General features: G+C 42.8%; 1 protein-coding gene across 1 annotated transcript in view; it reads right to left on the reverse strand.

The window, feature by feature from the left end:
* The window catches only part of ERGIC1 (endoplasmic reticulum-golgi intermediate compartment 1), a 61,350-nt gene that overhangs the window by 9,839 nt on the left and 27,446 nt on the right, over positions 1–24,065 (reverse strand). Inside the window, exons 3-8 of the mRNA XM_072873836.1 lie at positions 21,746–21,818; positions 11,476–11,570; positions 10,705–10,829; positions 8,078–8,182; positions 4,026–4,086; positions 2,713–2,813 (exon numbers count right to left, since the gene is read on the reverse strand). Coding sequence (XP_072729937.1) covers positions 2,713–2,813; positions 4,026–4,086; positions 8,078–8,182; positions 10,705–10,829; positions 11,476–11,570; positions 21,746–21,818 — 560 coding nt within the window. The remainder of the gene's footprint in view (positions 1–2,712; positions 2,814–4,025; positions 4,087–8,077; positions 8,183–10,704; positions 10,830–11,475; positions 11,571–21,745; positions 21,819–24,065) is intronic.

Genomic DNA, 24,065 nt, shown 5'->3' on the forward strand with positions numbered 1-24,065 from the left:
AAGATAGAGTGTCTGCAGTAAAACTGCTTCTGTGGATCTGGCCCTTACTCCACTGTTCTATACTAATGATCAGAGTGAAAGAAGCAAACAGTTAATTCCTGTATGACTGCTTACCCCCCATCCTTATCAAATAGGAAAATAAGTTCTTTACAGTGTGATAATGATATAGCTGGCAACAGAGAGTGATGGTGCTTACTCTCACCTTCATTCAAAGTTACAGAAGTAAATAGAAAGGCTATCATTAAATAGAACAGATCTACACTAGAGAAATCAAATACAAGCAGTCTCTAAGTGGTTGCAGGTGAAGTTTTTGTACTGTCAGTATGTAAATTGTGTACTGTGATATTCATCAAACAAACAGAATTTAGTTTGCAAGAACCTGAAAATCCCTTCTTGTCCATGCACTCAGAATAGCAAGCAGCAGCTCCTGTCTGTGAGGCCCCCTTCGCATTGGGACCAACAATATGAATGCTTTGCCTACTCAGTATGAATCACGTAGAGCCATGTTTAAACCATGTTTAAAAATAATGCTGAAAGCCAAAATGAAACTGTATACAGAAAATTATTGGCAAAGGTTCAAAAATATTCCAAGCTTGTTCGGGAGAGACATCTTCAGATTGTCAGTGATAATCTCCTTTAATGTATTTCTTTAATAACAGGTACAGTGCAATCAATCAGCCACAGGACAACACTCCAACAAGATGTACTGCACAATGCCAACGTAGAACAGATACTAACATCAACTTGGTATCAAAAGTCATATCTTTTTGAGCTAATATTTTGTCTGTGCTCTCAGTGGAAATATATATTAAGTTTCAAGGATCAGGACATTTATCATGACAGACTGAAGAAAAATCAAAGAAAAGCAGGCTGGGGACTCAGCAATCTAATGAGAGCCATCAGCACCGGCATGGCACACACTGCCTCTTTACCCTGCTGCTCTTCCCTTCTTTAGCCCTATGACATGCCTGCCAACTTAGATGACCTCTTCTGTTTTAGTTCTCCTTCACACAGAGGCAAAGACAACCTCATATATTTCAGAAAGATGAAGAAAGGACAAGCAATAGGACTCCCATGAGCATGATACAAAAAAGATAATTTTACTCTCTGTGAGCTCAGAGGGAGTTAGTGAAACAGCATTTATCTCCTTCATTAATCTCATATAAATCCCAAATTTCCCTCTATTTAGGTTTTTTTCCCCATGGTTAACAAGAGAAGCAGAATGCGACTAAAATCCCTAGTCATAATATTTTCAGGGCTTTTATTGCAGAAGTTCTGTAGCAGAAGTTCTGTCCTTGGACAGTGGCTATCTGGGGAAGTGCGGAAACAGGGTCTAGGAGGTAAGAGGGGAGAGGAGACAGTCCACACTTAAGACTCTATTCATCTCTTCATACTAGTCAATCTGTGCCAGGCTATTCCAATGGCTTCCGATTTCTGTTTCCCACCGATCAGTATGGGAATCAAGGACTAAAGCACCTATAAGAAAATTTTTATTTTTACTAAGAAGAAAACGCAGAGGCAGCACTATTTCTCTGCACTTCAGTTTTGATAGAACTGACCTCATTTTTTCCTTCCTCTCCCCTTTTCCCCAACAGCAATCCTGCCCTAATGAGTCAGTGTCTTGGCCAAACGCCTCCATTTGCAACCACGCTCACAGAAGTGTCAGAAACTCCTGCTGTCTATTTTCCAAATTACTTTCAGAACTTGCGTCGCAAGAGTCTTATCAGAACAACAGTTGTGACATTAAGCAGAACAAATACATTGTAATCTGAATAGAGGGAGACATCCAAATCATTCGGACACACTGTACAAGCAAGCCCAAAAGTCACTAGACAGGAACGTTAATGTGAGAACTAGTCTATGAGAGTGCGTGCTTGATTCTCAGTTATGGCAAACTAGCAATAATTAGATATTATAAACAGATTCTGGACTTTCACTTAGCACCTGACTGGCAAATCATTTTAAATTCAAAGAGGCTTTTTACCTTAAAAAGTAAATAGGGTTGTCTTTTTTTTTTAAGTTCAATACATTGTATTATTAAAATACAAATATCTTCACATTTAATGTAAATTAATTTAAGAATTATAAAGTTACAATAACTATCATAATTCACTACAATAAAGTAAGCACTGTGAAATAGTCAACCAGTACATATTTGCTGCTGCAGGTTCAGTGGCTTAATACCTGAAATCAACATTTGTAAAAACCTAAAAACTCTGCTAACTTATTTGTCTGATACATCCATCACAATTGAGACTATTTTATTAATAAAACCATATGTAAGTGCTATTTTGTATGTTCAGTTGGATTGCAGTTTCCATCCAGATGTATCTTGACACAAATCACAAGAGCTCCTGCAACATGTAAAAACATTCCACACAATTTATAGAATTCTAGATCAGTTAAACAGATGTATGAGAAAGTCAGGAGTAAGAATACCTTTCTCTAGAATTAAAAAAATACCACCACCTGCTCTGACAAGCCCTCACAATCCCAACTGTGGTAAATGCCAGCACCAGGAGCAACAGGAAGGCCCACTCTAAAGAGCTCCAGTTCCTCCTTCTCCCAGCAGAGGCTACTGCTCACCTACAAACAAATGTACATGGCTGCAGAGCAGAGGAGCAAGAGGGAGGAGGAATGATGACTGAAGATCCTCCATGCATCCACTGGGCTGCAATGGGGAGCTTCTCTGAGAACTACCGGCTTCTTTACCTTATTTGCTACAGTATATTGGTATGAGTATCGCTGCTTGCCGCTCATGTCTTCGTACACCGTCGGGACTATCTTCAATATGTAATCATGAGATGCAAGAGCTGCGGTCAGGGAAGGAAAGTATAAGTTAGCATTCAGAAAAAGGAATCACAGCCTACATAACATTTCAAAGTAAACGTGTGAAATCAACTAAAACAAGTAAGTCACAATAAAGGTATCTCCTTCCTCCTTATCTCAGGTTCTGTGACAAAGTGACAATTTCACATCCTACATTTATGTCCTTTGTACAAAACTTTGTAAGGTACTCAGATGACACCAGAACCTGCCCACCATTCTAAGACTTCTGCAGCACCACGACCCACACAGATGAGTTTGGGCCACTTGAACCTTCCTCACTGCTTCAGCTATAAATGACAAGATTTATCAGCACCACAAAAAGCTGTCCTGGTTAAACCAAGAACTTGCTAAGGTTAGAGCTGCAGCTCACTGAGCTTCTTTTGACAGAAAAAGCTGAGGCATGACAACCTGTGTAGTCCCATTCCTTGTGCACCCATCTTTCTTTCCTTCTCTTCGTCCTTCTCCTACAGCTGCTTAACAATTATTAATTCATTTTTTTCATTATTTAAATGGCTTGTGCCATTTTTTGTGTCTGCTGAAACAGTTCTAAAACAGAATTCTAAATGATTTCTCTGCAGGATCCTTTGGCCAAGTGTAACACAATGACATTTGGCTCCTGGAGAAAAAAAAACAAAACAAAACACCACAATTGTCTATCTTCAGGAACAGCCATAGAAACTTTGTTCCAAGTGGACAAGACTGATATCCTGCGGGAGCCTGAACGCTTGAAGGAGAAAAACTACACTGAATTGTAGCACGCACTGGATATTTCTTTTTGTGTTGCTGATCATAAAGAAGGGCAATGAAAATGTCTATCCTTCCAGCCACAGGGTAGAGCTTAAGGTAAGAGCTAACTTGCAACACAAGAACAAGGAAAAGTTCTGGTGGTGGTGACAGCAGCAAAGGGAAGCTATAGGAATAGGATATGGATAAAAAACTCAGTAACTCTGAGTCGGTCACAATGGTCATAACAGAGCTGGGGATAACGTCGAGGTTGCAGAAGGGCTGCAAAAGACCTTTTGGGCTAAGACTTCTCTATGGTACTGGAGAAAATGGAAATGTCAGTCAGCAATGTCTGGATCATTTTGGTTAAAGAGGCAGATTAAAGACTTCTGGATACACCAGTGTTGCATGAATGGCCCCGTTTTCCCTCCTGCAGAGAGTGGCTGAGACCTGTAATCACCGAGAATACGTACGATTTGAGCTGAGTTTGTCTGCTCCCTCCAAGGCATTGAACGCTCCATGAACGTTATGGACCTGGAAAGCAAAAAGGTGTATGAAGAAACCATGCTCTGGCTTGGTACTCTTGACCTTTGCTTCCCTATCCTATCCTGTAACAAGGAGATCAGCCTGATTCAACCTTTCTGAAAACAAAGCCTCAACCCAGTAGAAGATGACTTGAAATATCTTCCAGTGATCATCACCACAGAGGCTGGTTCCAAGTAAAAAAGTTGATTTCACAATGCCTTACAAGATGAAACTCCAAAACCACTCCAAAGCTAAAGGAGTTGCAGTTGGAAGAGGCCAGTTGTGAAATTTCATTGAGAGATATTTCCCAAGAGCTTTGCATAGTTAACTGTGAAATTCATTTATCAGGCTGAAAGAGAAATAAATGGGAGTCACATTCAGGTTAAAACTCAAAGAGTTCTCCTGTAAAGGTAGCTCATGTCAGAGCAGTTGGGCTTGTACAGCTTTAACTCATTAGCCCAGCTTTCACACCACACACACTATGCCCTTGGAGATGGGAAGTACACATGCCAACACTGCCATCCATTCAGCTTTTCCTTCAGCTGGTCCCAGGCATGCAAGTATCTGTTTGCCCAGAATAACAGGATTTCCACCCCATGCCTTCCACATACTATGATCTGGAGTCTGATGTCCACCAACAGAATAATCAATTTGTGAACTCTCTAGACAGGGAAAACCCCACAGCAACAGCTGTAGATTAGAGGTTGCATCATTCCCATAATGTACAGTAAGCTATACAGAAAGGACAAATAACTCCACAACCTAGAAATTCCTGACTTTAAGCCAGACAACAGGGAAGAAGAGTTTGGAAGAAGTATTTGGTCATGGGTGTGACAAGAGTTTCACCTCACTAACAGGGCAATGCAATCTCTTTCCCAGACCGTCTCAACAACTGATAGCATGTGGATGTATTTGTCTCATCCTAATGGCTGTTTCCCTATTCTGAATGCTACAGAGTGGATGATGGTTTGGAGGAAGCAGCAACTGAATCCATATCTCTCCTGAGAAAGGAAATTCTAGGGAGACAAAATCATCAGCAAGTTCAACTGGCAAGGTGCTGGTAACAAGCACAGAGCAAAAGCAACAGCTGAACCTCCTACAGTCCCTTTCAGTCTGCCGGCATTTCAAATATTCTACACAACAGCGACCGTTCCGAACTACACATGCAGACTGCGCATATTCCTTACTCATTGTAAAAAGCATACGAAGAAAGAGAAGTCTCTGGATTGGGCTACAGTATTATGTTCCATTCTTGCTACAGCTGAGAAGTAAGTCTCCTATAGCATATCTGGGCCAGAGACTTTAAGGTCCACTTCAAACACTCTAACAGTAAATATTTGAGTGGTTACTCATCAAACAACTGTATTTATCCTATGAGGTACCTGTATATTTGGACTTAAATTCTTGTCCTTGGCTCCCCAGCATCCACACTTCTGTTTACATGTAAAAGTTGTCTGCTCTGCATCTCTCTACACAGTGAGTTTGCAAAGCTGCGAGTTACAGAGCTTCCACACAGACAAAGCCACCAGACACCTCCACAAGTGCCTGTTTCTATGCCATCATGTCCTTTGGTGCATCTGCCTCTCTTGTCTTTGCAACACGGATGACACTTGTAACTCCCAGTCTGATGGTTTACCATGATTTTCCTTGTGGAATATTCTGGACTCCCATTACAATACTTGCTGTCCGTAGATTGCTAATTACTCTCTGCTCTACAAAGCGCACAGGTGTGCTCCTTGGGGGAACATACTTGTTTGTACCTTGGTAAGTACCTGGAGGGACTTCAACAAGGAGTAAGCTTTTGGCCACAGTAACAAAATTGCTTTGCAACAGAGAACTTAAGCAAGCCTGTTTAGCCAGACATTCTCAGGACTGTCCTGCACTACCAAGGCCAAATCTAGTGCTTGGAGTAGTGGCACAGGAGGCTAGTCAGTCGTTTAACAGTGCCAACACTTTATTCTCCTGCAACATGGACCTCACAAAGATGCTTGTCAGGGCCTTGAAGACCCTAGGCTTTAACCTCTACAAACACATGCAAAGACGTATAACTGGACATATAACTCAGGCAGAGTCCAACAGCAGGCTAAAATAACTTCCAACCTTGCAACTATCAAGGGAAGACAAGACCTGTCACAAGGTTAAAACTAGGATTATTCAACACCATGATCTAGCACTCAAGAGAATTCTATGATTAAAAATGTATAATCTCCTACTTTCGACATCTCTCTCTTTACTGGGTTACCTGACATGCAAGAGCCCCATGGGTTTGAATTTTGGTCTCATCTACACAAGGGAAAAATCTACAAAAAGTCTACCACTATTGTGCATGAACTACTGTTGAAGAACTGAAGCTCATTTAATGCCAGACAAGATTTAAATCTCTATTTCAAACAGATTGTTTTTTCTGGAGAAGACAGCATGTACCTTAGTGGATCATTCTGGCTGAGTTTGTAACAACTAACTAACTCCCAGCACATGACACAAGCGAATGAGAAGCTCCTCACCCTCTTTAAAAAATATGAGCATATATTAAATCAAAGCAGGCGGAGACAACCCAAAATATTCAAAGGTGTATCTAGACAGATTTAAAGCTCTCCATACTTGCTGGCTCTCTACACAGCTTGCTGAGTCTTGGTAGCACCTGTTTAGTGAACATATCCTTCTTTAATTTGTGCTGTTGAACTCATGTTTGCCTACAGGATCAGCAGCACCTACATGCTCCATTCTTGTGTGTGGAGATGATGAGTAGTTATTTTGAACTTTGAAAATACTAATCAGAACTTGTCCAAATCAGGAGCCAACTACGTGTTTGCTAGACAGGTTTCTCACCACCAGAACTGAAGACGCTTGCTCCTTTGCCCCCAACTGTCCAGGCTTCTCATATCATTCATGCTGATTCGCACTTCAGCTCCATTACTCAAAGACTGCATGATAAAACAATGGGAATGCTACCTTAGAGCACTGATTTCCCACGCAAACTGCAGAACTCCCTATTAGCACTTACCTAATATTTTTCATAATCTCAGTGTGCTTTACAGACATTAAGCCAAGCTTATTTATATGCTAATATTTCAGCGTTCCCACACAAGATATTTCCTAAAAGATGCCGCGAGCAGAATCAGAAGACTACAAAGCAACGCTTAGACTTGTTAGCATGAAAAAGGGTTTTGGAAGTGGGTGTACAAGAAGCAGACTAATGAGACGTCTGTGCTGAGGAAAGAAGATTACAGAGAGACTATGGGTAAGCAATGTTTAGGGTGAGTCGCAAACTGGGTGTGCACATATATAACTCCCACCTATGATGCTAGCTCCTTGGAAGTAGGCTAGAGAAGTGCTGTAATCTGTCCTTATTGAGAAATCAGGAATTATTATATAACTTGCAACACCTGGTGAAACTCTATCCACTAGGCAAGTGCACACATTCAGCTTCTTCCCAGCATAGAACTGGCAGTTCTAAGTGTAACTTGTGTTTCACAGAACAAATTTGACTAATAGGTGTCTGTTATACAAGTACAGTGAAGTGAATTAAAAACAACTCGACTGGTGCCATGGTAAAGACATCATCGAGCACACATCACCCCTTAGTATACTCACTGTTCCTCTGCAAAGGCAGTCAAGATTTGTTTGCTCTATTAATACTGAAAACAGTACTGCACATGATTTTGCAAAGCCATGAATCCTCATTTCTACTCCCTGCAGGAAGATAGCCACATAGTTTTCCAAAAGCACTTTCAGTTTCAGATGAAAACAGCAAAGTTACTCTATGACTGAACACTGCTCCTTCCTGAAGTGGTGTCATGTGAACAGTTTGTGAACTCTTCTGGACTGAGTGTACACTGCACAAATGCAAGGGATGGGCTTGCTTACCCAGGCAGTCCTTTCTTATGTCCTCCCCACATTGTACACAGCCCTTCCATAAAACCAAAGTGTCAAATATTAAAGTCACTCTCATTGCATTCATTCCTCTAGAGCCAGGGAATTTTCAGGGAAGAGAACTCACCTGTAACTTGTCCCCAAATGAGAGCTTGTGGATGACATGAGTCATGTCAGGATTCTGAGGCTGTGCAGTGGCACTGTGCGTTGACACGTGAAAGTTACCAGGGACCTAAAATTAGTCAAGACAAGGAAGACAGGATTTCATATTATATCCCTCAAGGCATTGCTAGGCTCTGTGATATGAAGCGGAAATGCCTGGATCCATCCACCCTCGCAGGCTGTACCTACTTAGCAGTGGACAACCTCTGGCATGCCAGAGAAAGGCTCTGAAATACCTTCCTGCACTTGACCAACACTACCATACTGCATACAGAGCGGAGATCGGTTACATCCTGCAGCCCAAGAGGCTGGCACCCTCACATTGCTACTGCTGCTGACTAGGAGGTGAGTGGATCACTCCCGACTTTAGGGATTCCTAACACTTAAGGCTATGTCTTTCATCCCTATTAAAATAAGATTCATGTCTCTGACAGGCAGCAAACAGTTGCTTAATGTTTTACTCCCACATCTCGCATTTGTAAACGGGCCCACTGCTGCAGAACAACCCAAGAAAGCTCTGGATATATTCTTATTGTAGTACGGGCCACGAACAACCTTACATTTGAGAAGACTGTGTGTAATAATTAGTTTTATATATAAAAGAGAAAAAAACGCACCAGAACCAATGGGGCTTCCCATACAAACTGAGCTAGATCTTCAGCTTCTAGCCCTGGCAACAGCCCTTCCAAGTACAGGATTTTCTGGTTGTAATTTTTTAAATGGAGGGAAATACAAAGTTCTGAAAAATACAGACTTCACCTAAGGACTCAGTTCCAAGACAGAAAATGAGCACTGGTATAATCCTGACAGGATCACTCTAGCATGCACACACTTTTCAGGTCACTAGCCCTACTCCATGAAGTCTTTCAGCAGATTCAGCTCCATCACTGTTATGGAGGGTGCAAGAATTTTTTCCTGTTGAGAAAAGGTTGGGAAATTAAGCAACATTCGGGAGCAATCTGACATGGCCTAAGACAAGAGTGGGAGGACGGTTATACAACTGGTGCCCATTGCACTCTCTGCAGAGACACCTCACCAGCAGGGCCATGGGAGGCCACATGCCGGTTCCATGTGCTTTCAGGAAAGCTAATTTAAATTACTTGAGGAACAGCAGTGCACTCCTGGGAACACTTTCAGGTGTGGACACAAGCTGTGTCACACACAAGCTTGGTAAACAGGGTGGCAGACTCTGCAGTAAGTAGTACACACAATCATCTTGCTGTTACCTTGTCCTCCCTCTTCAGGTTTGAGAATAACACCCAAGTGCAACCCTTGGCCAAGTTTCAAAGCCTGGCTATGTCCCACTGCAGATATCAGCTCATATAGATGCCTGTACAATTTCTGCCAAGGGACTGCAGACTTCCACCTCATACATGAGACGTTCAGGTTTTCAGAGCCAGAAGTCCTGGGTCAGGTCCCCTCCCTCTGACAGCAGTCCCAACCACTATATGAGACAATGCAGTTAGTTGCCTTTCACAGATTAAGCAGTGAAGGGAGCTCCTCACTGCCACATACAGCAACACCCTTTTGAGTTGCTTTGGTGAGCAGAACACACCACATCTAGCAGGCAAAACCCCAAGTATTTCAACTCTGTGCTTTGGGAATTAACAGAACAAGAACTACCTTTCAAGAAGCCCTTTCCCAGTTTTGTGGACTATCAGCTGCCAGTAATCTTGTGGCTTAGAGGCAAGGAAAGAAATGTCCTCTTTTTAAGTCCCTAATCCTTTCCATGCCACAGAATCAGTAAGAGGTTCTGCCTGTTATTTTTAGATGCGATTTAACATGACCTGGGAGGAAAAGAAGGAAGTAGGATTTTGTAGCCCGTGGTACATGAAGAGGCGTGAATAAAGGGTGTGCCCTTCTGAGGACATCAGTGGGCCCCACCACTGCCTCCCCCACCCCAGCTAGTCATCTCCAGCATTACATAGCAAGATTATTCAATTCTGAACACACCCATCCCAGAGAGGAGCCTCCTCCAGGCCTGGATTTTCATTCTTTGAGACAGAAGCGGAGCATCCCGACAAAGCATGCGCAGAGGCTGTGTGCATGTATTCCAAACATCTCAGCACAGACCCACTTCTGTTACGCTGGCACCCTCTAGTAGGGAACATTCCTGTCATTCTGCAGCTCTCGGAACAAAAGAGCACTTGGATAAAGATATTGCCAAAGACCTCTGCACAGTGAGTCACATTTTGGAGGTGCAAAAGTCACGACGAGTAAACATAGAAGCCATTTGGCATTTGTAGGGAGTTCATACATCCCCTAAACATTAGGCTGCTGCACTGAAAGAGACAGCGCTGGCTGCAACACAGAGCTGCTCTCTGCTCTTAAGCAATGCTACCTAGATTACCTGTTTCGGAGAACGAAGAAAAAGCCTGATCTAACACATCCTCTGTGGGTCTGACTACCCAGCCTCTTCTCCCCACGCTGTTCTGCAGCACTGAGAGACTTAGCCTTACCACCGATTAGGGACATGAACATACACTCTACAGGAGAGACACTGACACACAGATTTTCATGAGCATTTTACAAATGGATCTTGCTAGCATTTCCCCAGCCAGTGCACGCTCACAAAGTGTCATTTCTACTCACCTTGTTGATGCTGAAATGGCCCTCAAACCTGCAGCCATCCCCATTATTGAGAGGTATCTTCATCGAGTTGTCAATATGACCCACTTCGTGCCTTCCCATTTCATCTTGGATGTCTAGTCCAACTACTGCATGGGTGCAAAGGGAGGAGACAAAAAATCAAAACAAAAGAAAAAACAGGAAGGTTGCATAGGAAAAGCATGCACTGCTTTTACTGCAAAAAAATCCACATCTTTTTTCCTGACATTTGACTAAACTGTGCTAGTAACGTCATTTGTCAAATATTAATTGTTATACCAGCTCTTCAGAAAGAGCTTTGTAACCAAACTTTTCAGACTATTTGACCCAAATATACTCCTCATATCCTGCCAGCTGACTGCAATCTCAATTACACAAACAGAAAAACTTCAGGTAGACAAGGCAGGTGATTTGTGAAAAGCCAACAACTAGCTGGTGCATTCAAAGTTACGAATGAAACTTGGGAGGTTTCTTGCTCCCAGACACGAAAAGGCTGCTATGAAAAAAGGAAATGAAATTTAGAAAGAAGCCAGCAAGGGAGGTCACCCACTAACGTGGGCTGCAGAGCGAGCACAGGGTCCAAGACGACAGGTGTCCTGGCCTGGAACAGAAAGCAATGGGGTATTGGCAAAGGCTGCAGCTACTTGATCTCCCATCTACCCTGTTACAGAATAAGGGCCACTGTACCAGTCTGGGCCCATTTCAAGTATTACTTAAAATACAAAGAAAAACTGGTAAGTGAAAAGGGGTACTCACATTCACAATGCAGGTTTGGCAAACTGATGTTCAGATTCACTTCTATTTTACCTCCACTGTCTTTGTCTGGGTCATCCACATAGAGCTCATTAACTCTGGAGGACAGAAAACACAGGTGGATTCAGGCGCATAGCTACTTTCCACAGGAAAAAAACCAACATCTTGCATAGGAAGGGAAAAAAGGAGACTTTGAAGCAGGGGGTTTGACTGTGTGACAGCTGCAACAGAGTTACAAGACAGAGAGCACGAAAAGCCCTCCACAGCTGCATGGGGGCAAATCATGATTTAGTTTTACTTCTTGCTTGGCAAGTGCAGGTGGCTTTAAACAAGTCCCCTGCACCAGCAGAAAACAAAACTCCTGCTCTGATTTATGCTTCCTGGCCCCTTCCCTAACCTGAGTTTCCAGAGGTGATACAAACAAGAACCTAATGTTGAGAGGCAGCAGGCTAGCATGCTAGCCCTCTGCATACCTGGGCTGTTATTCCTTTTAGGAAAGAGGGAAGCATGTACTTTTTGATTTGTTTCGTAAATAGTTTTAGAGAAAGGCCACTCTCAGCTATCCCACAGGAAAGCTTATTTGTGTAACTAATTGCCTTTTGTTATTGCCACCCAGTTGACAGAGCAGTGGCAAGAGAAGGCAGCATGGCATACTTGTCTCTCTCTCCTTAATATCTCATTTCAATCTATGAATGGTAACCAAAAGCAATGACTAAAATTGAGGAGAAGAGGATTTGAGCGAGGAACAGATGGGAATAAACATCCTGGACAGCAGGATCTAACACACTATGCAACAGTCTCCCAAAGAGTAATGTTGTTTCATAGCACCCACAGTGCTGGCACATATTTCACAGAAGACAAAATACAGATATAGAGTAAAAGGAATACAAGAGTATAAATATTTATTGTTGGCACATACAATCCATCTGACACGTAAAAAATAAACAAAAAAAAAAAGTCAACACAAGCACAGCTGAATGGTCCTAGGAAACTCGCCACACTGAACCGAGAAGATGGCGAGATTACCTAGCAGCTCTTTCTCCCTCAAAGTCCAACACTGTTCAGCCTCATCAAATAAGAAGATTTGACAGTTTGTCTTCCAGTCAGACAGATTATAAGGCTATGGGAACTTATGTTCAGGCAAGCTACATAAAATAAACTACCTTCACTAGTAAGTGCTCTGTATTACTTTTGTTTAATGCTCAAAGTGCATGAAACCCTTTGACAAGCCCTGCCGAAGAGTCTATACGCTAATAGACAAATCAGACTAAGGGCAGCTACAAGACAGATTCAAAGTGATTTTGCTCTGGTGATACATCTCTGGACCATAATGAACTGTTTGCCCTGTGGATTCAGAAGAAACAAGCCTTCACACTGAGAAACACACAGATGCCAATTTTTTTGGAGGTAATTACTCACAGGTCAGTGGGGTTTACAGACACTCATTTAAAACCAGCACAGCATTTGTCTTCAGCTTCACAGCCCTACCTTTCTCTGTTTTTAATTGGCTTGACAAGTTGCTTGCAATCATTACTCAACGTATTTTTCAAGTGATTAATAAAAATGACACAGAGGGAGGAGAAAGATTGCTCATCAGTGACCTAGTTAGAAGCTTCTTGGCTGAGCCTTCTTCTCCTGGGTGGAATGCATTAAATCTTCCACATGTTTATTACTGGCAGATTGGGTAGCGATCGGGATTAAGTCATATGTCCAAATACGGTTGTGAGGAGCAGCTCCAGCCAGGACGGGCATTAATCCTCCACAGCAATGCACCTTTCTGCGCTCCCCGAATCCTCCCATCAAGATCCCAGTTGCCAGCCAACCTGTTTCATAACAGCACCTGGCTTCTTCCCAGCTCTCTGCCACCTGAGATGTGGGCCATGCCCAGCCAGTGCCGCGGGCAACTTGATGTTACTGGCAAAAAGGAGCGTTTGCGCTAGGGCTGGCAGAGAAGCGCATCAGGTTCAGCAGCTCAGCTGAACATCCCAGCTCTTTGGAGGAAAGCTCTAGGAAGGTCAGTATTTGTATTTGCCGATTTCCAATTCTGAATCTGTCAGAAAATGTGTGGTCAGGTGTGGTCTGTGAGCAAAGACACACAAGCCTTTCAGTGATAAGCAAGTGAGAAGCAGTTGCTGGTAGAAGTCAAAGAATCAACTGTGCACAGGGAGCTCTTACATAGGAAGGCAAGTGGTGAGGTCGCTCGGTTGCAGACTGGATCACTGAGGCAAAGAGAAGTAGGCCAGTTTGTCCACGTCACACATCCCATTAGTCGCAGATAAAGGAAACTGGTTTCCTGTATCCTGCACTCCAGTCACTGGACCAACGGTTCCCAACCTGTCCTTTGGGCAAGGCTCACGGCCACTTCCTACTCCTCCTCTTTACCTAGTGGCCCCCTGCCCCTCTCCTACTCATGTTCCCAATTTCATAACCCTATCTATCACTCCTTAGACATCTGACAGCTCGTGACAGTCTGTCTTTCCTTACCCTCCCTTGGACCTGCAGTGCCACCTTTCATGGAGCACCCTGCCTGCTGAACCCTGCTTCTCCCTCCCAGTTCCAGCCACTACCTCCTCCTGGCAGCATCAGCTCTTGCAGAGGGCCCAAGCTAACAAACCCAGCTCGGTTTCTTATCAGGAGCTCCAAAGTGCACCCTCTGCACTGACCTACTCTGTTACTGAGGTTCCTCTCACTGTGGGGAACCAAGGGCACAATGACAACGCACCACAGGCTATGCTTGCTGGGGCAAACCTCAGAAGAAACACCATCATTTTCAACAAACTGGAAACTTCACTCCCAAAATATATTCTGGAAACCTCACAGGTAAAGCAAACTTCCAGGGTCAAGGCTACTCCTTCCAGGATCTCCTCCTGAACCACCACCACCACCACCTAAGTCTGGATGGAGCTGGCAGAGAACTGGCACTCATACCTCCCTGGCTATCCTCCTCCCAGTTGCACACAGCCTTCCTATTATTTAATCGGACAATCCTGGGATGTTGGGAAAAGCATTATTTACCACCTCTAGCAACTCTCCCTGAAGGGATAATGTCTCCAGTAGAAGAAATGAAGTTGTCTCTAATTTACAGCTGTCCCTCCTGGAACATAAACTGCATAATAGTGAATCTGGGATGGTCACAAGGGAAATAAAACCTGAGGTCAGGCAGAAAGACACTGTAAACACAGCTGCTTCTATGGCTGCTTAGAGAGGCAGCATATAGGGTCGTATTGTGACTTTGAAGATGGCACATACCTCCTCTGAAGACCCTAAGCACGTAGGAGTTGGTATTTTACTGGTTGCTGTTAAGGACTATTTGAATAAAAGTGGCACAATAAAGCAGAGGTGAGGTGCAGAGCTATGAAAGTACAATGAGGGCAATAGGACAGGTGAGAGGTGGACCTCCCTCTGTGGGGCCTCCCATCACTGATTCAAGGAAAGGGAGGAAAGTTTCTCCATGCAGCAGGAGCCGTGATCCACACAGAATCTGCTTCACTTCTAGAAAGAGCCACTTTGAAATACTTCACATTCCTGAGCAGTGCTGCTGGGCTTCTCAGTTGCTTATCCCGTTTCCTTACAAACCTGCAGCATTACACAGAAAAAGCTGGAGGGACTCTTTGGCTAAGATTGCAGATCATGCAAATGGCACGCGAGAGAGAATGAAAGGGGGAAACAGCAACAAGAGGGCTCAGCATTTCTTTACGATTTTATCCAAAGAAAGCCAGACCAGTTCTCTGTGCTTTAGGACTTAGATTTATGACACAACAGCTTCGTTTCCCCAGAAACAAAACTTAGCCGGTAACTTATTTCCACCCAGCAGCCCTGGCCACTAACATTAAACACTTCAGCACTTCAACAGCTGAAGAGCCTGTGGCCTTTTGAATACAAGAGGAGACACACTGCATTGACCTTTCAGAGCTTCACATGCTGCCTGGGTACTCTCTAAACACATCCTCCTTGTCCTACTCCCTGCTTCAAGTTTTAGCCTTTTTTTTCCCTATTTCACATCAACCAACCATGCACCCTCCTCCCCAGTCATCAGCCATAGAGAAAATACAACCACTTACTCCAGCAAGCTGCATTTTACCTTGTCCTCCAACTCCCAGGAGGCACTCTCTGGTCTCCAGGACCATAAGCCTAAGAGGGAAAAAAATTATTCTTTCTTGAGGGAGCCCAAAGCTTCTCAAAAGACTTTCTCAGGTGAGCTCTCTTGGCTCCACTTGCCATTTCAGCTCTAATCAACCACCTTCCAGAAACACAACCATCTGAAGCTGAGATTCCTGCACCACCTTCTTCTCAGTTGTGCCAGACAAGAGAAGACCCAACATAGGACAAACAACCCATCTTCTTCTCAATTTGTGCGAAGAAACAACAAGCAGGTCAGCAAATTCTCTAATGTGTAATAAATCGTGCATATGTCTATTGCTCTGCCATTTGTATTTTTCCTTCTGTGCCCTGACTCTCAATCAGTTCTTCATTGAGAAGGTCTTTGTCCCAGATTAGGTCTTGGCTCAGCTGTGAAGCACAGAAAACACACTGTCCTACAAAGGAAGGAATTACAGTTCTCCAGGAGGCAGGAAGAAGGAGAAGGGTTTGAAAGACGTCAATGTAGATTTGAGTCAGAAATTGCAAATGACATCATGATACGACCTTCCGCTTCCTGCTAACCCACACATATACATTAGGACAAGCGGCATAACAACACTTCACAAATATATAACACCTTTTATTAGGTAATCTCCAAGTTACTACGCAAACATTAATTAAGCTTCTTAGCACCCCTGAGAGGTAGGCAGCTAAGTATTACATCGTTCTATAGAAAAGTGTCTGTCTCAAAGCCAGTTCATGGTGAGAGTGGGATTACAACTCCCATTCCCCTCTGACTACTAGGCTGTATTCCTTATGCTGGTCCAGCTTGCTCCAGCATTTCATCTGCCTGAACTGGATGAGCATCTCCCTTAGCATCTGGGACCTGAATCATAGTTGTAGCATTGTGCTCCTGGTGCAGATGACTTATGCTCCGAGGTTAGTTTCCAGCAGAAGGAACTCTTGTTGCACCAGGATCACACTGCTGCTTACAGCAGGTGCAGCTTGATCCTGCAGGTTGTTATGAGAAATTTTCATGGGCCAAGAGCCACAAGACACATTCAACATACCTTGGAGAGCTAAGGGACAAAAAAACCTCTGAAGGCAGGTACGATAACAATTCTGCTTCACTGCAGGATTGGTCTTGGGCATGCAAATGAATCCAGTGTGAACAAGCGATGTTGGTCTCGGAAGCTCCTGACATTTTGCTTCCTCCCACATTTGGAGTACCTTACAGCCTGCATGAACAGTCAAGTCATGCTGCACGTGATGTGGTCCTGGCATAGGAGGTGGGCTGTGTGATATTCACAGACTGGCCAAGGTATTTTTCGTAAAGATTAAAGCAAACTGGTGTCCCCAGTGAATGACCTGGTCACCTTAAATGAACACATGATTTGGACATTGCTGATAATTTACACTTTTATGCAAAGGCAGTATTTTTATTACAGATATTCTGCCCTGCAGATTAATTAATTGCCTTGCAGGGGGGCACAGCCTTCCAAGTGGCGAAGTTGTCACTTCAGTCTCTTCAGTGCCAGTTACTTCATTAAAAAATAAAAAGAAAGAAAAAGAAAATGCTGCCAGGAATGGTCTGTTGCTTTCTACAGTGTGCTGTGGCAGACGAATTATCATTGAGCAGCTACATTCATACCACACATATCATATTCATACCCTCCTACCCCTTCCCCTGGCTGCCAATGCAAAGCAGACTAGATTAGTTAATTATATCTTTCCTCCTTAATGATGGAATACTTGGAAAACTCTTATTGATCCTACAGAACATAATTCATGACCTAATTACGGTGATAAAACTGCAGGATTATCATCTTGCCCGCTATTAACTTCTAGCACTGATCTGAGTTAATTAGAAAAGAGATAGGCGATTTCTACGTTCTTGATTTGCAACATAACAGCAAGATGAATGAGGAAGGCCATTAAAGGTATACAAAGCAATTTCTAGCCCTCAATCTACTCTCAGCTCTCAATCTACTACCGATCCTGCCCAGGAAATACCAGACACATTTAACACTTTAGCTTCATTTCTTCAGCCATTTGAGTCATTTGCTCAGTGGGACAACCAATGTCGATACTGTCAATTTTACAGAGCTTCAAATGTGGAGCATAGACTTCCTTTTCTTTATCTGTCTTTTACAGAATTGAGGAGATTGATCTAAGTTCTTGTTTTGCACTAAGTCTTCAGTCACTCTCAGTCTGGACAGAAATAAAAAAAAAACACCACCACCAACGAAAATCAAGATGATCCTTGATTTCCAGAATTGAACTCACCCTCCCCTTAACTGTAATGATGGCTTGTGGCTGAGCAAAGAAAGAAAAACCTGTTCCCTCACCAGCTCTTCACTGTGCTTTTCCTGAAAAGGATGCAGCCCCACCTAAGTACCAAGCTTTGATTTCCTTCGTGGCTCCTCAGAGGGCTGCCTGTTTGGGTCACGCAATGAATCTTGAAGATGAGAAGCTAGGAGTTTTCTACCCTACTCAGGGCTCATCTACACAGGAAGCTAGTCAGCAGCAAAATAAGGATGTGCATTTATAGCACGTTACCTATGCCACATGAACTTCCTGCATGTCCGCTGTAATGTGCACAGTGTCTTAGTTCGGCTTCCTAACTGAAGTAAGCTCCCATGCACAGACGCAATCTTAGTGCTCATTTGAAATGCCCGCACGAGTTATGACATAGCTACTGTGATGCACGCTGTCTTCCCCACATAGGTAATTGGGTTGGTTTTAGTGTTATGACTCTTATCCTCTAGATGAGGGTGCAATTTCTTGGCTTTCTGCCACTCAGACAAGTCTTTAGCAGTTGAGACTATAAACGCTAAGACAATGGGCTGGTCAAGGAATAACAGATTTGAAGTTGGGCAAGAGTGACCAAACTGAGATTTCTAGTAATACCAGGAATTTAAGTTGCTACAGTCATATGAATGTAGAAGAAAGTCCAACAGTGGGTACAAACTAGCAAGTATTAGGGGTTAGCATGGTGTGGAGCAGACCTTATTTTCTCATGTTGCAGCATGAGTTCAACAAACCACACCAACCTCTCACTTTAGATGCAGATACCAAAGAAACCTCCCATTGGTGAGAGTTAATCCTGTGGGTACCACTGCTGTTGAGGTTGCTGCTGACTTGCCCTGAAGCAGGCTGTCAATACACACACACCATGCACAATTACTCGGCATAATAGGGCTATGAGGTAAGGATGAGTCCCTATCAGCAAACCTGGTAGGCTCTAATGTAAGGCACCAGGCCAAGTGCTCTGGTTGCACCTTGCCATCAAAAATGTGCAGCTATCCCCATGCAATCCAGCTTTGTCAAGCGCATGACTGCTTTAAGGGAAATCTAACACAAGAGGAGAAAGACTGATGCAGTCTCATAGTACAGCTGGCACTGGCAAAGCAGGAAACCTTACCTCATGTAAGTGCACAGTCTAGTTAATCATTCAGATCCTGGCTGACACTAGGAAACTTCAAGCTGGGAGAGATATCTGTTGTAGGAGACTCTTAATACAAAAGAAACTCGAAGCTTGCAATAAAAGTTGATGGGAATTGAACAGTTTGCACATAAGGAATCTTCCGTATCTTCAAAAGTATTTGATTCATGGGCAAACAAGGCTCAAAATATCTTTGTGAGATAGTATCTCCCCTGTTATTTGCTACCGCCCAGTTTAAATGGTGGCACAGAGTTCTCACAGTTTGTTCCAGACCATGTAGACCTCCACACTTCTGCACCCTTATTCCAAACAATGAGACTATACTGCCTCGCAATGCACTGCCAGTAATACACACTTGAAAGGGAAGCATAAGAGCTTCGCAACATCTTTTAACACCTTTACGGTACTGGGTTTCCCAGAAGAGAAAACAATGAGTAAGAAATGGAAAAAGAAAAGTTTACTTCTACTTTAGAAGTTGCTGAACTGGGAAGCACTTTGTTATGTGACTTTCTGAAGTATTTCCGCTGTTACAGGGGGAGCCTGTATTCACAAATGCTGTGGGTGATCTGTTCCCAGCAAGAGAGATTTTGATGACCTATAACTCATCAGAAGGAGGTTTTCATATTCTGTGAGCTATTGTGTTGGATGGTCCATGACGAATCAGTTTCCTGCATTCATTTGTCTCAGTCTCTTCCATGACATCCTCTCTAAAATTTTACTGCTTTATTGCTTACAAACACCTCCGCCCCACACAGTTCCTGCTGGGAAAGGCAGTTTACCATCTCTCTAAGGTTTTAATGAGAAACTTGTCAGCTGAGCATGCAGGAACTTACAGCACCTCTAATATCTTTGTGGAAAATGCATCATCTTGTTAAGAAAAAAGCATGAAGAGGCCTCAGAGAATCATACAATTTTGCTGTTCAAAAAGAAATCTCTAGACAGGAAACTACCACTACATAAAGGCATGTGCACTTAAATAATCGGATCAAAATTAGGTAGATATTACTAATTCCTCTGGAAAGTATTAAAAGAAAGAAGAAAACCAGATGAGAGAATGAGATCTAAGAGGAGAGCAAAAAAAAATACTATTTTACTTGAAGCAATTTGTTTAGCTTTTCTCTAATTTTTAAAAGAAGAAAACCAAGAAAACTCAGCTCCTGAGAGAAGTAGGTTGATAAGGTGACCCTAGTATTTTATAAGCAAATGCATGGAACTGAACTCAAAGAAACAGCAAGTGAGTAAGAAAACTAAGATACCATCTCTGCAGTAAACGTGCAATGGGGATAAAAAATTAGCTAGAGCTAGATTACACTACTGTCTTAAGGTTATACATTACTCAAGGTTAAAATTATTATTGAAATTATATTCTTGACCCAAGTCAGAGCTGCACAAAAAACAATGAAAAAGCCACACGGTTATCAGAAGCCACATAAAGCGTGGTCAATCTAAATACAGCATGTAAGCCCCATGTGTTTCAGAGCTTTTTTGCTCAGCAGTGACATCTGTTGCTATCTGGACCATCAGGTAAGTCTGACAGAAGGTCCACCCTTCCTAACTATCCAGGAACTGTGCATCACAGTCTAGTGAGCTCACTGCCACATCAGCAGGATGATGGAGAATGTTTCCTAGAACCCAAAACAAAGGTACCTGTGTTAATAGTTACTAAGCAAAGTTTACTTCAAGGCAGAAGGAGCATGAGAACAGGGGGGAAAAAAAAAAATCTGATTAACTAAAATACTTGTTCTATGAGCAATTTTTTAAAGCGGAAATTATTTCCGTTTTGCTCAAAGCAAGGTCCCAAAGAGGCTACCTGGGACAACTTGTCTTCAGGCACAAAGCCTGTGAACTAAGTTTCCAAGTAAGGCTCAACAGGTGAAAAGAAAGAAGATAAAACTCACGCATGAGTAAAGCTATCTGCATCTGAATCGGAGATTCAGCTCTGACATTAAAAAAATAAGGTATTATTAACATTAAACTAATAATCATTCGTATTTTATGCAATTCATCTTTCCAAAAAGCATCTCCAAAAACATCCAGTGAAGACTGGCAGAATATGATACCCATTTTACCCACAGGAAGCGAGGGGAAAAGAAAATGTCATGTCAGAGACCCCACCATATCTGCAACAGGACCCCACAGTCTCAGAGCACAGACCACATGGATTGAACCAGTAGGGTACCACACATTTAAACATACGGTATAACTGATTAAAAATACATTAGTTTTTGAGAATCACTTTGATTCAAACAAGTGCAGAGGAAAGTGCCTATTCAGGAGGAGAGGGGAAACAAATCTCAGATGAGGACAAGACATCAACAGCCTAAGGAGGAAGAGGGAAATTGCAACTGACTGGCATTGATCTTCTTCGTATTCACACTATCTTACACCTGATCACCAGAGAACTGAAAAGGGTCAGAAGCTTTTTATGTGATCTGTGGTCACATGAAAAATATCTACTGTGCTCAACAGAGAAATCCAGTATGCAGCTAATAAAGGATCAAGCAGGTCTGGACAGTTTTCTCTAACAAAAGTATTTTAGAACCAAGTTTGCCTAACATACTTCAGTAAATTAAAAAGCTGAATAACTGACTGAGAATTCAGACTCAATCAAAAGGAATCCAAAAACCATTAGACAACTAACTGACCTAGTGAAATTACAGGCACGTTTTTCCAAGATAACAGAGTAAAGCTGTAAAGAATCATATATGCATATACATTCAAACAAAAGAAAACATGATTTTTACTTACATTTCAGTGGCTATGAATCCGGTGAGCTCAGACAGGAAGAGAAACAGTATGAAGAGACAGCAGCAGACAGAGACTGGGAAAGAGGCAAGGAGAGGAAAGAGTTAGTTCCATATCTCTAACAAAGACATAAACTGTTTTCACACAGGCATATTATTCCCCCCATGGATATGCCACCCAGACACACTTGAGAACTAACACTCTTTAGAGGCAATGACCCAGACGAGGCCATCAAAGCAGTGACTTCAATGGCATGACAATACCCAACATCCTGCTGGGTATCTTAATTCTTGGGCCACCTTTTCCATCATGATTTCTATTTCCCCATGACTCCTGCGTTCTCCATTTCCAGCACACAATGTTGGTCTGCCAGCTCTCCCTCCTTCTTGACAAGGCTGCTTGATAATACGATTTCTTTGGAGCCCTTGCTCCAAATGTAATTTTATTACTACTAAAACCTCCAGAAAGGAAGAAGAATCAACACCTTCTTGCTTCAAAAGCATACAGTCAGTTATGCAGTGTTTTGTGGATTAGGAGACATTTTGGTTCTTTGCCAAGTTCTAAGGCTATGTGTACGTCATCTCACAGCCTGCACTACCCACTAGATAGACCTGGTACAGCAAAGACATGGCGATAATGGACTAGTCTAGCCAATGCCTGATACTTCTCCAATTTCTCCATTTGGCAATATATTGACTCTTCAGAGAGGGAAAATTCCCAGTGAAGGAAATGCAAAGCACCTGGACAACAAGTCCCATGTCTTTTCTAAGAATGCCAACCTAGAGTTAAAAGGAAGGAACCCAAAGTAACTGGCATATTACTGGTTACTTTTCACCACGAAACTATTCAAAACATCGTACAGTGACATTCATGCAGCAGTGACACAGTCATTGACCCACACAGGAGGGGCTAGAAGGAAGGACAGCTGTAAATCCTATTAAGCAGGGATGATCGGAGTAGACAAGGATGTGCCAACTCAAGGAGACAGGGCTGCAATGTGTATTTGTATTAAATAAAATACCCAAGTTCACCATGAATCACTATACGAAAGAGTAAACCAGGAAATGGCATGCTATTCCAGGGCTGTAACAACAGGAGTACAATCTGGCTCACCCCTCAATCCCAGCAGAGCTACAATGACCAAGCACTCTTCAGAAATGACCACTTTACCACAGCTGCTAATTAGGATTGAGAAATACCTAAGAAGAACCCTGTTCCTCAGCTTTATTCCACATGACCTATACAGCCTGAATACCCATTCCTTCAGGAAGCTCAAGCAACAACTGTCTGGGCAGCAATTTTATCACACAATTGCGCCTGTCCAAACTCCCTTGGTAGAGAATGCGTGAGGCAAGGGAAGGAAAGAGGAGGCACTTAAGGCAAATACCGAGACAGACCCTTGAGTGACCTAAAGCCTTGTGCCTCATTCTTCAGATTAGTCAGTTTATAGTTCTGAGGAAAGAGAAATGCATTGCTTCCCCTTCCTCATCAGAGTCATTTCAAGGGTGAATTAATTTACTGACCCTCTGAAAAGTGCAAAGGATTAAAAGAGATGCCAAAAAATCCATTAGCTAGGATGAAGAGAGAGAAAAAAGGGAAAAACAAAGTCAAAGACCAGTAGGAAAATGGGAAGTAAGAGCGGATATTAATTTCTAAGGAGAAACCTCAGGTGGTCACACAGTTGCTTCCAAGTCTTGGCTGTCAAGACAGAACAACACTGCTGTAACCCAGCTAAGCCACTGGCACTGTGCACCATGCAGTGTGGGGGAGGAGAAAGGTCTACTTAAAGCACAGCAGCAAATTCTTATGAGAACATACACACCTACATAAGAGCACAAAAAAAGCAACCTAGGCACAAGACTAGTTGATCCAGTGTTTCTTACTGTTAATCACTGAAGAGCAGAGACACAAGATCTCTGATCTTTGGCAGTATGCACGGGAGATTGTTTGACATGGAGACAAGCCCTTCTTTAATTGCTTCCCATATTCCTCTCTGCTTGTTATCATCCTGTAGAGGCTTTCCACAGCATCAGCTAGACCTCTCTGCTCTCCAGCACTTCTATGTAAGCCTGGTACTACTAACTTTAAGTTCTCTCCCAGAGCTTTCTCTCTCTCTTCCAATTTTTTAACTTTCTTCTCTGCCATTTCCATCATCAAATTGTCTTCTCCTTTTCCAGTATACAAAGTATTTGCTCCCTCAAGTCCATCTTCCAATCCAGCTCTTGCAGTGAATGCTTGTGACAAAGCTTACCAAATACAGTACAGTAAAATTCCACTAACCTATATCTAAAAAATCCTGTAAGAATGCCCTGAAACACCCGGC

Source organism: Ciconia boyciana, chromosome 9 (genome assembly GCF_034638445.1).
Source record: "Ciconia boyciana chromosome 9, ASM3463844v1, whole genome shotgun sequence".
Lineage (NCBI taxonomy): Eukaryota > Metazoa > Chordata > Aves > Ciconiiformes > Ciconiidae > Ciconia > Ciconia boyciana.